This window comes from Physcomitrium patens, chromosome 2, assembly GCF_059467195.1.
Source record: "Physcomitrium patens ecotype Gransden chromosome 2, ASM5946719v1, whole genome shotgun sequence".
In the NCBI taxonomy this organism is placed as follows: Eukaryota; Viridiplantae; Streptophyta; class Bryopsida; order Funariales; family Funariaceae; genus Physcomitrium; species Physcomitrium patens.
Genome location: NC_143411.1, coordinates 17,787,154 through 17,800,583, shown reverse-complemented (window position 1 = coordinate 17,800,583; position 13,430 = coordinate 17,787,154). Strand labels below are relative to the sequence as shown.

General features: G+C 40.1%; 2 protein-coding genes across 9 annotated transcripts; both read left to right on the top strand.

Annotated features, from left to right (window-relative positions):
• The first annotated feature begins 253 nt into the window (after positions 1–253).
• LOC141045071 (17.3 kDa class II heat shock protein-like) lies at positions 254–2,244 on the top strand. The gene is made up of 2 exons (XM_073532134.2): positions 254–1,522; positions 1,775–2,244. The coding sequence occupies exon 1, from the start codon at positions 266–268 to the stop codon at positions 563–565; it is 300 nt and encodes a 99-aa protein (XP_073388235.1). The 5' UTR covers positions 254–265; the 3' UTR covers positions 566–1,522; positions 1,775–2,244.
• A 2,292-nt stretch (positions 2,245–4,536) lies between these two features.
• LOC112274512 (auxin response factor 17) lies at positions 4,537–12,841 on the top strand. Of its 8 annotated transcripts, none has more exons than XR_016501503.1 (18): positions 4,537–4,822; positions 5,321–5,898; positions 6,224–6,333; positions 6,865–6,963; positions 7,232–7,291; positions 7,459–7,608; positions 7,734–7,818; positions 7,930–8,020; positions 8,201–8,365; positions 8,676–8,798; positions 8,901–8,976; positions 9,115–9,250; positions 9,593–10,155; positions 10,360–10,501; positions 10,736–10,845; positions 11,112–11,302; positions 11,579–12,559; positions 12,666–12,841. XR_016501503.1 is itself a non-coding variant. In XM_090248204.1 (17 exons), the coding sequence occupies exons 2-17, from the start codon at positions 5,841–5,843 to the stop codon at positions 11,745–11,747; spliced, it is 2,325 nt and encodes a 774-aa protein (XP_090104330.1). In that variant the 5' UTR covers positions 4,537–4,822; positions 5,321–5,840; the 3' UTR covers positions 11,748–12,841. The 8 variants fall into 8 exon arrangements, 4 of the variants coding, with proteins under 4 accessions (XP_090104330.1, XP_024359915.1, XP_024359906.1 ...); XR_016501486.1 differs by having other exon boundaries at positions 5,321–5,973; positions 9,596–10,155; XR_016501470.1 differs by having other exon boundaries at positions 5,321–5,973.
• Positions 12,842–13,430: the final 589 nt, after the last annotated feature.

The window sequence follows — 13,430 nt, the reverse complement described above, 5'->3', positions numbered from 1 at the left end:
TAGCAATACACAGTGAAGGCCATGATGAAAAAGAACCCGGATTAATTTGATAAAAACCAGCAATGAGCAGATACATGATTCCAACTCTTCTTGAGTTCAAAAGAACAAATTTGGATACATTTTGCGACATGAAATGGGATCACATTACTGACCGCATTACTACTTCTCCGTTGGTGTTAATATGAGTGCGTTGTCATCACGACTTTCAGAACTAGGTCTAATTTTGAAGAAAATTGATTGAGAGTATGTTTTCTTAGAATTTCGTATGTTCTCAAATGAATTCGCTGTAAATGTACTTCGGGCAATGCTAATGCTCGTTATTTTACAGGTTGAGAATGAGAATGTACTTACCATGCGGGGCAAGCGGAAAAGTGATTGGGAAGCAGAGGACGCACAGAACGCTGAGGGAGATGTAAAGTTCATACGCTTGGAGCTGCGTCCCGTGAAATTAATGAGAAAGTTTACCCTCCCCGCTGTTGCGAAAGTGGATGCTATTAGTGCCGCTTGCGTGGATGGTGTGTTGACGGTCACAGTGTCCAAACTACCACCTGCAAAACCAGAGTAACCGAAGACTGTTCAAATTTCTGTCGATTGAAAGCCGTAGCATGTTTGAGCGAGGTTACAGACCAGAGTCGTTGCCGAATAAGACGAGAGCTGAAGATACTTAACCCGCTTGTATTTGATGGGAGGACCCAAGGTTACCTCTTCCATATCGGTCACATTTATCAGCAACATTTTTCGAATTTTGTTGTGATTGTCGCTGAGAGACGGGGCATCAATGAAAATTCAATTTTGTTCCAGATTCTAAGCCAGCTCTTACTAAGCAGCTGGAGCCGTCAGGTTCGGAATTTAAACGGAACCTTCCCGCGGTGCCATAGCTCTACTGCACATCACACGTTGCTCTAACTTGAGAACTTCAGTCTGTTGATGGAAGTCTTGGTGGCAGAAACGACCTACTTTACATTCAGTTTCTGGGTCATGTTTTACAAGTTTCTATCCCACCAGAAGTTCTCCTTCCAGAATATTTTGGGTAACTTCATGACATGTCTGCCTACATGTATGTTTTGCTGTAACCGTTCAAGTCGTGTAGTAAAAGAGTGTTTCTCGAACCCTCAGTAACACAAAGAGATCGTCGAGCCGTTACTTTTCGACCTTATCTGGGAACCTCGCTAGGTGTTTGTTGGCATACGCAATGCAGCTCAGATTTCTTATATGTTATCAGCGCTTAGGTATATTCAGTGTGAGGGACCCCAGCAAGCCAAACATCTATGATAAGTAGATGGAAATACGATAAGCAGAGAGAGCTAGAGCGAACTTTCTACTTATTTGTGCTGCAACGGGGGGACCTGATGGCGGCGTTGTTCCATCTCCATGAGGGAGTATACAAGTTTGTCCTCACACATCACTCCGGTTTGTGAACCTATGAGAATGCCGACCTAGAGTTCAGTGATGCCTTCAACGCGGCGAAGTGAAGCCGGACGAAGCTCTTGAATTCCTGAGCATGATTGTTTAAAGACCACCTGTATGTTTCCTCGTTTTGTTTTGTTTTGTTTTGGTATTATTAGGTCGATGAGGAGACACTGGGAACTTTTTCTTTTAGATACTGTATTTGTTCCGTTGCGAAGATTGTAGCGACATTGTTTTAGGAATGCGTAGAATTGGAAGTAAAAGCTTCAGCATGTAATCCAATTTTTTTTCCAATATGCTCGGGTCAAAATGTGATTATATATATTTTTCTTTTTTGAAGCTTCAGTGAGTTATTATCTCCGTGCAGGGTTATGGTTTCACAGCGGGTAGGCCAAAATGTAACGTTCAAACCAAGAGACATGCTAGGGAATATAAGAACACAGGTATACAAACCACGTACATTCAAAAAAGAATGCACAGCCTCTAATTTATCAACAAGAAAATTGATCAACATATTTTAAAAATCAATATTAAAATACCAAATTTTGCAATCGTGGAATGTTTCAATACTATCCGTTTTATTCTTCACAGCACGTATTTTAAATGGTCAGTTTTTATTTTATTTTTTAATAGGTAACAATGCAAGTGTTCAGTTTCTTAAAAGTTCGAAAAATACATTACAGTTTTATTTTTCGCCATTTTACATTTTTTTGATATTTTAAACAACATTATGAAACTGCTTAAGCAATTTTTGTAAGGAAAATAGTATTTTTAATTTGCAGATATGAACTGCGTGTAACTGACACTTATCGCCAATATTTACACTTTCTAATATGATCTACTGTACTAATGATTTGTAAATGAAAATCTTAGTTCATGCACTCCAAACTTTACAAATAAGTTTTTGACTGTTTTTAAAACTTTAATAAATAAAATCATTAATTTGTAAAATATTTCATGAAGATACAAATGTCCAATCATTTTTGATATATTAAAAAAAGAAAATTTTGTGAGATAGATTTACTATTGTGTATGATGAAGCAATAATCAAGTGATATTCATATTCAGAATTAGTATACTCTTTGTGGTGTGCCAAAATAATCACAACCAGATATCACTTCATCTCATATCTTGCAGCTCAATACTGTTATGATAAGTGGAACATTTGACTTACTGGTACAATGGATTTGCATTAAAATCCCACAAAAATACAAGAAATAATATTTATCAAATAAAATAGAAATATGTAAATTTTATTTTATCAATTTAAAACATTTAATTGATCCGTTTGGGCTCTGTCAACACATTTTCCATTATTTCAAAATTAAAAGAATGGATTCCAGTTTTTTCTTTATATATATATATATATATATATATATATGGCACATAAATTTATGTGACACTTTATTCGTTACCCATTCACATTGCTTCTCTATTTAAATCCATGTCCACACACACACACACACCTTAGTTAATAATACATACATAACAAACGCATGTCGGTTAATAAATATTTTCACGGTAGTTTAAAGTATCTTCCTACGTTAAAATTAAACAAAAATCTATAATTGTACTTATTTATTTATTTAGGTATTAAGAGAGGAGGGTAGACAACGAGGGCCAGTGTGAACGCAGCCAGCAATCAAATTATCCACTTGAGTCAAGCAAGAGAGTTCACACCGCAGCCAGGTGGCAAGAGCAAGGGTGGTGTGAGGCCTCTCACTGGCCCCCACGTCGGATAAAGACAAGTGCTCACTGTTGTGGCTGAGGTTGCCACGTCGACAACCCCCCCCCAGTGACCATGTCAATATATGTGGTGTCTGTTGACTTTTATCATCCGCTTACTGTTCATTCATCTCTGTTCGTCATGCCTTTCTTGCAGTTACGTTCACACGTGCGTCTTGCAGCTGGAATTAGACCCACTTTTGGCTGACTAGACTGTGCTTGCACGCTGCCGGGAGCGGCAACCAACGTCGGTTGAAGTGAGCTGTGGGAAAGATAAATTCGTTTACTTTTTCTTTCTTTCGCCTTTTTGGGTTTCTTCCGATGACTTTTTTTTAACTCATGTTAATTAATCGTTCGGCCAACGAGTGAAAAATTATTGTTGTTATGGGATTATTCATACTAAAACCTTGAAAGCGTAATTTTTAGTAATAGTACAGATTTACTGTTCAGTCAAACAAAACCGTGTGGTAGTATAATTTACAAAAAGGAACAACATACAAGCTACAATAAAGTTGTTTACATTCAGTAAATGTTCTATAATTATCACTGTCTCAGATTATAATAACTTATTTATTTATTTGAGTTATAAAGTCCCATCCAAGACAATGAATATTCTCACTGAAAACACATGAGAAGAAAGACAGAAAGACAGAAAGAAAAAGAAAAGAAAAATAAACTCTGTAATTATAATTATAATAATTGATCCCTGCAGCGCAGTCATATTTCTATTTATATTTGTACCTTTTCCCTGTGAACTGATTATTGTATTCTTACTATAGCAAAAATTGTTGCATAAGACTATAAAAAATAAATTATAATGATTACCAGTATACTAATCCATTCTCTCAAATATTAATGAATATTGGTTTACTATACTAGTAATCATTATAATAATTACAATTTTAGTTTTAAATACCAGTATTCATTAATATTTGAGAGTGGAGTCTCTCCATCCCTCTGTTTACACACAAAGTAGATAACCCTGCAATCACGTACACAAATGAATATGTAAATTTTGGTAGTTTGCACACAATTCATCCAACCTGGATACAGGGGCCACATACAATATATATTCCGAAAATGTTATTTTATTTTCGTCATTCTGCGAAATGCTCTACCCCAGTACATGTGAAGAAGTTGCCATTGTACTAATGTTGGTCCAGCCCCGATGCCAAATACGAAACCACCAGAGTAGTTCTGAGGGGGTGGGGGCGACAGTTCTAATAGTTGGAATGGTCTGGTCCGAGCAAAGACTACGTGTGAATAGCCCTTTAGGCCTGGTATCATGGATAGTTGTAATGAGACAAGGTATAAGTCAAACCTGGCCTTGACCAGCTCCGATGGGAGGGAGGAGGTGTAAGTATAAAGGAAACAAACAGACAAGGCCACCGTGGTTTTCACCACGCCCGTAACCCGCGGTTATCGAATCCTTAACCCGCGGTTTTGGGGACCTTCCTCCTGCTCATATTCTTCTGCCTGTAGCCAGCCCATTTTCTCTCCCGTTCCCTTTCTCTTTCTCTTCCCAGGGCAGCGTTTTTCAAGGTCTTCGTTTTGGCGTCTTGATGCCTCACTCTCGAATCCGAAAACTTCGCGTCCGCGGGGTCTTGTTAGGAAGCAGACATAGGAATCGTTTAAGGTCAAGTTTTATGGATTGCGTTTTGACGCTGCAGTCGGAATACGAGTTTTTCGGGTAAGAGAATGAGCTGCGGTGGTGTGGTGGTTGAGGTGCATGGGAAATGGTAGTTGGGTGGGGAAGGAGTCTCGCGAGGGAGGAGTGAGGTGGTTTTCGTTTGTCGTGGTTCCTGAGTGGCGCAGTCTGGTTGCGAGAGGTGTTTTTTTTTTTTACGATTGACTCGGCCAGGTTTTTGACTGTGCGTGTTGGTAGTGGGATTGGTGAGTGGAGTTGAGCGTGCTGCTGGTTCGAGGTTTTGGTGTCCAAGGTGGTGAGGTTGCGTACAAGTTCGCGCCGTGGCGGGAATTAGGAGGTTTGGCGTGTGCAAGTTGCTTGCGTATTCTGAGCTGCCGTGGATCGTTAGTCAGAGAGGGGAGGTTCTTGATTATCGCGCTAGCAATGAGGTCTTAGTGTGGATCTTCGTTGATGATATTTTTTCATGGATGGGGAGTCGCAAGGTTTACTGATGTTTGCTTTCTGGCTCGTCGCAATTGGACATTGGCTTGTTGAACTCAGGCTGGCAGAAGCAGACCAGGGCTTGGTTTTCGTTAATAGCGCCAACGACGATAGTGAAGGGTTAATGAAGAGGCAGTTTCCCAACTTAAGCGCTGTAGGACATCTCTAGCTCATGCTGAAGAGCGTGGAACAGGGCGGCAACAGAGGGGATCCGAGCTATACCAAATGTTCATACGGAAATAGGGACTAGCGTAGCATTTTTGGGGGGGGGATTGTAGGGAGAAAAGGTTTCATAGGAGCTGGGGAAGACCTCAACAGTTGAAGGATTGTATTACATCTAAAATTTTGTAGGTAATAAGGAGGTGACAGGTAACAATCAGGACCTGGAGTGCATGTATTCTTGCGCCAGGAGCGTTCTGAAATTGGGAATGGAGCATTTTTCAAGAGTGGTGAGGTATCGTCGTTTTATCAAGGATAAAATACTGGGATTCTGTGTCGTGGGCCATTGAAAATTTTGTCTACCAACTCTATCTCTTCCTCGTGACTTATTCCTCCGGAAACCAAGGAGCAGCATCTAGCCATGTATTCTCATGTCCCGATGAGGGGTTCGGGCTTCGCTTCTTCAACAATAGTCCAAGGTAGAACATTCCTCAGCTCTTCTGCCACATCGACGTACAGAATGACGACCCCCCCCCGTACACAAAGTTTTAGATGTAACCTATCAGTCTTACCCATCAAGCAGAGACTGCTTCCTTGACTCTCTTCAACCTGTTTCATTTTGCACGTCCTAGAGCACAATTTTGAGAAGGCTCTTACTCAGTCGGCATACTCGTCTACCTGATCTCAGAATTGCTTAGTTATATCTCTTTTCCATGCCAAGTATCTTCGATGTACCCTCGTTCTGCATATTAAAACTATCGCGTCGAAAGTGTGCTAAGATAAAGTCTCTTATACATCCTGTAGGCGAGAAAAGAATCAACTCTGAGCTGTGGCACGCATGTGCGGGACCATTGGTTTCACTTCCTCCTGTGGGTAGCCAAGTGGTTTACTTCCCACAAGGTCACTCTGAGCAGGTATTGCATCCATCATGATGTTGATTTCTTGCTGTTTGTCCGTGATATTTTGTCTCTACGTGTTACAAGTCGGAGGTATCTTTAGGTAGCATTACGAAGTGCACTGTCATATTGTCTTTGCGAACAGACAAGAGAGGCCTTTACTGTAGATTTTTTTTAAATTTTTTTAATCTATATATATATATATATATATATAGAATTTAAAAATTTTGTATTTGGTTGTCGATCATATGCCCCGCTTGCTCTTGCTCTTAGTTAAAACTGCGTGAGCATGGTACTGTAACTTCTATTTTGCAAGCTGGGAGAAGGTTATCTTTTTTAGATTTTTAATTTGGTTGCATGTCTAGAATTTCATCGTCAATACTTCGAAGTGGTTGAAAGAACATGTACACTTACATGCATTCTTTAACAGGATCTGTAGCTTTTCACACGGGGTCATGGGGTTTTACAAGTATTTTTCAAATTAGCTATGGACGCTTATCTCTTCTTGTTTAATTCATGAATGTGTCGCTTCTTGTGTGATGATATCAGGTTGCAGTGTCAACTCAAAAGGAAGCTGACATTCATATTCCAAACTACCCAAACCTTCGACCACACCTCATCTGTACACTTGAAAATGTCACCCTTCATGTTGGTGTCCGTCTACCCTCGCACTCTATATGTGATGTGCCACTGTAGCTCATTTTGATTTTGTTTTCAAGAATTTGTTCTTGTTAATCTTTTTTTTTTTTTTTTTTTTTTTTTTTTTTGTAGCATGGAACCTCTAAATACTAGATTAAGCATGTCCAAAGCCTCAATTTCTTCGTCATTAAGGATTTAGCCACGAATAGGAGTCTACTCCCTCTATTAAAAAGTGAATGAAGAGGACTGGCTGAAGTTACCTTTGTACTACTTGCAGGCGGATCTTGAAACGGACGATGTTTATGCACAGATGGTTCTTATTCCAACGCAAGATCCCGTGAGTCGTAATTCTTATGTTTTTAGGGTGTTGTAACATCCTTTTTTGTGGTGTAAAAATATTCGATGTGGTCTTTGTTTCGTTCCTTCTTCTTTATTTACTCATTTGTTCTATATGACATTAGAGTTGTTAGGGGGTGATTGACATGCTTGTTGTTCCAATCGCAGGAAAAAGAAACGATGCTGCTACCAGATGTAGTTGTGCAAAATAAGCAACCGACTGAGTACTTTTGCAAGACGCTAACTGCCAGCGATACTAGTACCCATGGTGGCTTTTCAATACCTCGGCGTGCTGCTGAGAAAGTTTTTCCCACTCTGGTAACATTCTATTTCCTGCATTTTTACATCCATTTTCACCAACTTTATGTGTTGAGGAACTTAGAAACTCATGTCACTCGGATGAGAGCTGTCGATAATAACATCCAAGTAATCGGTGCTTGCAGGACTATACACAGCAGCCTCCTGCACAGGAGCTTGTAGCTCGGGACCTTCATGACCAGGATTGGCATTTCCGGCACATTTATAGAGGTGAAGATGAATCATTAACTGTGCTACTCCAAATGATCTTCATGTTGTGGCATGGTGAAATAAGTTGCAAAAAGTCCGCACATATTGAAGCTACATTGTTGCCTTGAGCAGGGCAGCCTCGGAGGCATCTTCTTACTACTGGGTGGAGCATTTTTATTAGTGCAAAGAGATTACAAGCAGGTGATGCTGTTTTGTTCATCAGGTACTTGTTTATCTGAATCTGAACCTGAACCTGAACTTTCATGATTTTTTTAGTCTTTCAATGTGTTTTTCTGTGATTGTGGGTATACTGATCGTCAGATACCATGTTGATTAGTGTGAACAGTATTCATTGAAACAACTGTCTTAGTTTTCTTTAACCGGATTTGGATTCTCCATGCAGGGACGACAAGGGTCAACTTTTGTTGGGCATAAGGCGTGCTAATAGGCTACAGACAATTATGCCATCATCAGTGCTTTCTAGTGATAGTATGCACATTGGGATACTCGCTGCTGCAAGTCATGCTGCTCAAACAAGTAGTCGTTTTACGATTTTCTACAATCCAAGGTGGGGAATAACTTCGATTTTAGACTTGCTACAGTAAGCACTGGTGATATTGATGATCACTACGAGGAAGATGCGTCATTCATTATCCTTTACCTTCGCAAAGCGACGTGTTGGGATGAACTCCAGTCTAATTGATTCCGAGAGCAATACGGTAGTGTATTAACGTCCGCAAATACGCATTATAAACCCGTTGCGTGTTGCGTGGTCTTACTTTCGAAATTATACTGCCAAAGCATTTTCGAAAATTTAAAATTGAACCAATTTCAGCACGTTTCACTTCGAATGTTTATTGGTTTTTTTGAAATCGCAGGCAAAGTCCCTCCGAGTTTGTTATTCCTTCAGCCAAGTACCAGAAGGCTGTGTATTCCACACAAATTACAGTGGGGATGCGATTTCGCATGATGTTTGAAACTGAAGAGTCTACTGTGCGACGGTATGAAATACATATTGTTTATGACTTCTTTTTTTCATCACTAGTAACCTTAAGACCTTGTAGAAGTGTTCACTCATACATTCTTTTGTTTGAATGGTGCAGGTACATGGGAACAGTCACTGGGATTGGAGATCTTGATCCTGTTAGATGGCCAAACTCACATTGGCGATCGCTGAAGGTGAGGTTCGACGTTGCGTCTCCATCTCTGAATTTTGGTGCTTTTATAAAAGCAGTAATAATGAATATTACTTTCTGCTGTTCAATTTTAGAAAGAACCAGTACCATAACTGAACATTTCTTTGCATTGTTTACGCAGGTTGGTTGGGATGAATCCACAGCTGGTGAGAGGCAGCGAAGAGTCTCACTTTGGGAAATCGAACCTCTTACCACACCTTTCCTAATTTGCCCACCTCCAATCGTATTGAGATCCAAGCGTGCACGTGGGATTCATGGTAAAGCATTAATCTCTCGTAGAAGGCCCCGTATAGTATACATTTAGTTGCTTTCTGCATAGCTGCATCAGATTTCCTGTGAGTCGCTTCAATGATATATGCTTCACATGGTAGTCGAACGACTGCTTGAAGGTGATTTTTCCTCACGCACTCAATTTTTTTTGAACTATGTTGGTGGTAATAACAATGTGTAGTCCTCAAAAGCCAAAGTGGTTTTTTCTTCGAAGTTCCGTCCGAAAACAATTGCTTTATTTTATTTTATTTTATTTTGAGTGTAGTGTGAATTTCAATATACATTCCTAGAGTAGAATGTTCTTAATGAGATGTATGGGATCCTTACAGCAGGTGAGGATGAAGATCTCGAGACATTGATGAAGAAGTCGCCGATGTGGCCCTCTCTTGGTTTCGGAACGGACTCTCCCTGGATGGGAATATTACCACAGAGACCCGGACATGGTGTTACCTCATCTCTAAATGAGTATAACCGTACACTTGCTGTAGCCGCCTCGCAGGAATTTCGAGAACCTTCTAAGCAAGTGGTAACGGAATCTATGTCCAATCCGCAAAATCTGTATCGCCAGCAGCAGTTACAAACTCAACAACACAGTCATCGGAACCCGCAGTCGATAGCACAAATAAACGATGTACCAGGCCCACTGCTGCAATTGTCGACTTCTCAAGCATCCATTGATTTGGGAAGCTCCGTCAGGCCGATTTCCAGCTACTCAGATTCGGAGATATATGTTTCATCGCCATCTCCAAGGCCCTTCTCAACTCAAGCAATGATGAGTAGAATCCCAGGCAATGTTCCAGTGAGCTCTGCTGATGGAAATCAGTTTCCCAGCTTGATGCGTACCAATCAAAATGGTCTTCCGCTTTATGGTTCAGTCACAGGGAACCACCAGGTAATTTGGCCTCTCCTTATTTGAGTTCACACCAGTTGTAATTTCAGCACTAAGGAATTACTATGTTCGCAAAATTTTGTGAGAGTTGGCTTCACTATTCACCTGGATGTTACGCTATTTGTCATCTGTGCATGAGACGTGGTGGCAGGTTGTTATTCTTTATGTTCCTACTGAATATTGTAAGACCCTTTCACTGCATGTCAGGTTTCTTCCTCATGGTTACCAACCTTGCAAAATCAAAGTCAAGCGGAGCCTCAGTCGGCATCTCCAAGGTTTCACCGAGCGGAGGCGTCCATTGGTGGTGGGGTTCCTGGTTTATATGGTCCTATCCAACATGGAGAAGCAGGTGCGCAGCATCTAGTGACATCTAGTCTTGTACATCTAGCGACATATGATTTTCGCAACAATGGAACAGATTCAGATCAGCTGCAGGCTGACCGAAGTCACCTTCTTTTTGGCGTTTCTATTGATCCAGCCCTTGATACATTTAATGGTCTTTCTTCTCCCAGTTTTGGAAAAGATAAAGATGCCGTTGGAAATAACATGGTCGCTGTGTCATTATGTCCCTCGGCTACATCAGGTGATGCTGGAATCTTGCCAAATGAAGCCTTAGATGAGAATATTATGTTGCAACGGAATGTGGGTTGGCCAGCTGTGGCGACTGCACCACCTGTGCGGTCATTCACCAAGGTTAGTGTACAACTTGGGTTTTCCTTTGTTTGCTTGAATGGTTTGGTCTGGTTCTTACATTCAATTCTCTGTTCTTCGTTATTTAGTTGCATATGGCGTCCTTATAAGTTTCTGGCATTCTCTCCAAAGTATGCTTTAATCAACTTAGATTCAAAACAGGGCCTAATTCGATTGATGTTTACTTCAGCTCTGATGTTAATTTGGAGCATCGTTAAGCTTTGGACAAAATTTAATTTATTCGACTGAAATGGAATGATGGTGAACAGGTTCATAAACTTGGATCAGTGGGGAGATCATTGGACATAAATAAATTCTCAAATTATGTTGAGCTTCGAAAGGAGCTTGCTCACATGTTTCACTTGGAGTGTCTTATGGAGGATTCTCAACAGTCGAGTTGGAAAATTGTGTTTGTTGATAATGAGAATGACACTCTTCTCCTTGGTGACGAGCCTTGGGAGTAAGTGTTTGTCTTGTATTTTCTCTGATGTTATGATTTGCGCTAGCTCTTAAGCATTTGTTGATTGATTTGATCTGTTTCTTAACCCACTCGAATTCCAATTATTGTGAGCCTGATACAAATTTCTCACTTATTTCTATTGTCGGTCAGAGTTGTGTCGCGTCTTTTCATCTCGAAGGCATTGGCTATTCTTTATTATGAAACTTTATTGTGAAGTTTGGTTGTCACTGGAATATCATCTTTGTATGCTTACTTGCAAAATTTTGACACATGCAGGGAGTTTGTGAGTTGTGTCCGCTCTATCAAAATTCTGTCACCTGCGGAAGTGGCTCAGATGAATCAGCACGTGTTAGCTGCTGTGTCAGGACAGCATCTAAGGCCATCAAACAGCAATTCGGAAGATACTCCGAGTTCCCAAGCTGGTGTGGGGGTCGTGGACCACTGAGTCAGTTCGTCCGACAATGCGAGATGAAAAGAGACTGAAGTTAATTCATTCCTGATGCCTTACAATGGCTGAGCATTTTCGGATGCTGGCTGGTCAAAAGAATTGACCAGCAGTGTACTGCAAGCTCCGAATTTGTATCGGAATGTCTTTGTAACAGTGGGAATACAGCAGCAGCTGGTCATTTCTTCAATGGACGAGAAACTGCTAAGGCCACAGCAGCAATAGAAGCCCCGAGCGGCTGAATGGAGTCCCATTTTGCGTTGGGTTGGAACTGCAGGCTTTAAGGCGTCATGGTGAAAGACTAATACATCTGAAAGGAGCTTGCTGTTGCTATATCTTTTGAGCAGATACAAAGGATCACATTATATGGTGAATAGAGTTGATCCCTCCGTGTTATCTCGTTGCTGCGAGCCTGGAGAATCCAGTCTTAGTCGCCAAGAGTTGTGACGACTAAAGACCGACAAGTAACAACTACCAGTGTGCATGCAGAATGCTGCATGCGTGCTTACAATAAACTTCACTAACAAGATTTTGAAAAGAGCTTTAAATGAATCCTGAGCTCTGATTTTGTGTAAGAGCACGGAGTTCAGTTTGGCTCTTGCGGAAGCTATTCTTTTCTGGGTTCCCTGCTAGAATCCCAAGACCCTTTATGGGCGTCTTTTACTTTTTCCCGAGTATATTGAGGCTCTGGTTTATGCCATACTCTATAGCCTGTAAAGACCTTCACTGCCGTTCTGCGTTTTTTAGCTGAAGGAACTGGTTGACTTAAGTAATCCTGAGTACATTGGTTGTCCTTCATTACGAGAGTTCAGGTACTGAAACTTCACTTCCTTGTCTGTTGGCTCGTAACACAGACCACCACGATTAGGATGTTTTTCTCCAAATTATTACATCTAAGGTCTACTGTCTTCTGTGCAGGGCCTAGAACAGCGTGAATAATATATGTATTCTTGTACATTCAAAAGTTTTGGACGTTGAGGGTTGCAGACAATCTTGAAGTTTTTCCGATGTAGTTTTCCTATTCGTTCAGCTGATCTCAAAGCTTCAATAAGTTCTGTGAATCTTTCAGTTTTTTAAGTTTCTATTTTTACATACTTACTTTGTACTACCTGTTGTATGCCCATTTTTCTGGATTTACTATTGCGTCCAGTTCACGTGCTCTATGATTCGCTGGAATAAATCTGTGTGTTTCAGAATGCAGATGCACCTCCACCATGTAACCTCATCCAAGTTTAAAATGTTCTGATCTTTCCTCAAAGAGAATGTCTTGCTGGCTCATGCACAAAACATGGATACTGTTTGATTTTTTTTTTTTTTTTTTTTTTTTTTTTTTTTCTTTTTGTCTTGTTTTGTTAACGTTTTGCATTTTCTCATTATTTTTTTCCTAATTATTTCTAAATTTTAATTTTACATGCATCAAAAAATTTAATCATGAAGTTCAGTATGCTTTTCATTAATGAAGTCACTTCCATTGCCATTGAAAAAACTAGACGAATTATCAGAAGCTAGCAGTATTACTTAATAATTTAGTTACAAAAATCTTGAGAACTAAAAAAATGCAGTTGACTATTCAATTTTTATTTCATTTCTGGTTATAGTATCTTAGCAATAGATTTTGATAAAAATTTTCATCCTAATTAATTTCATTTCAACAAATGTTTTTATTTTGTTTTAACAAGTGCA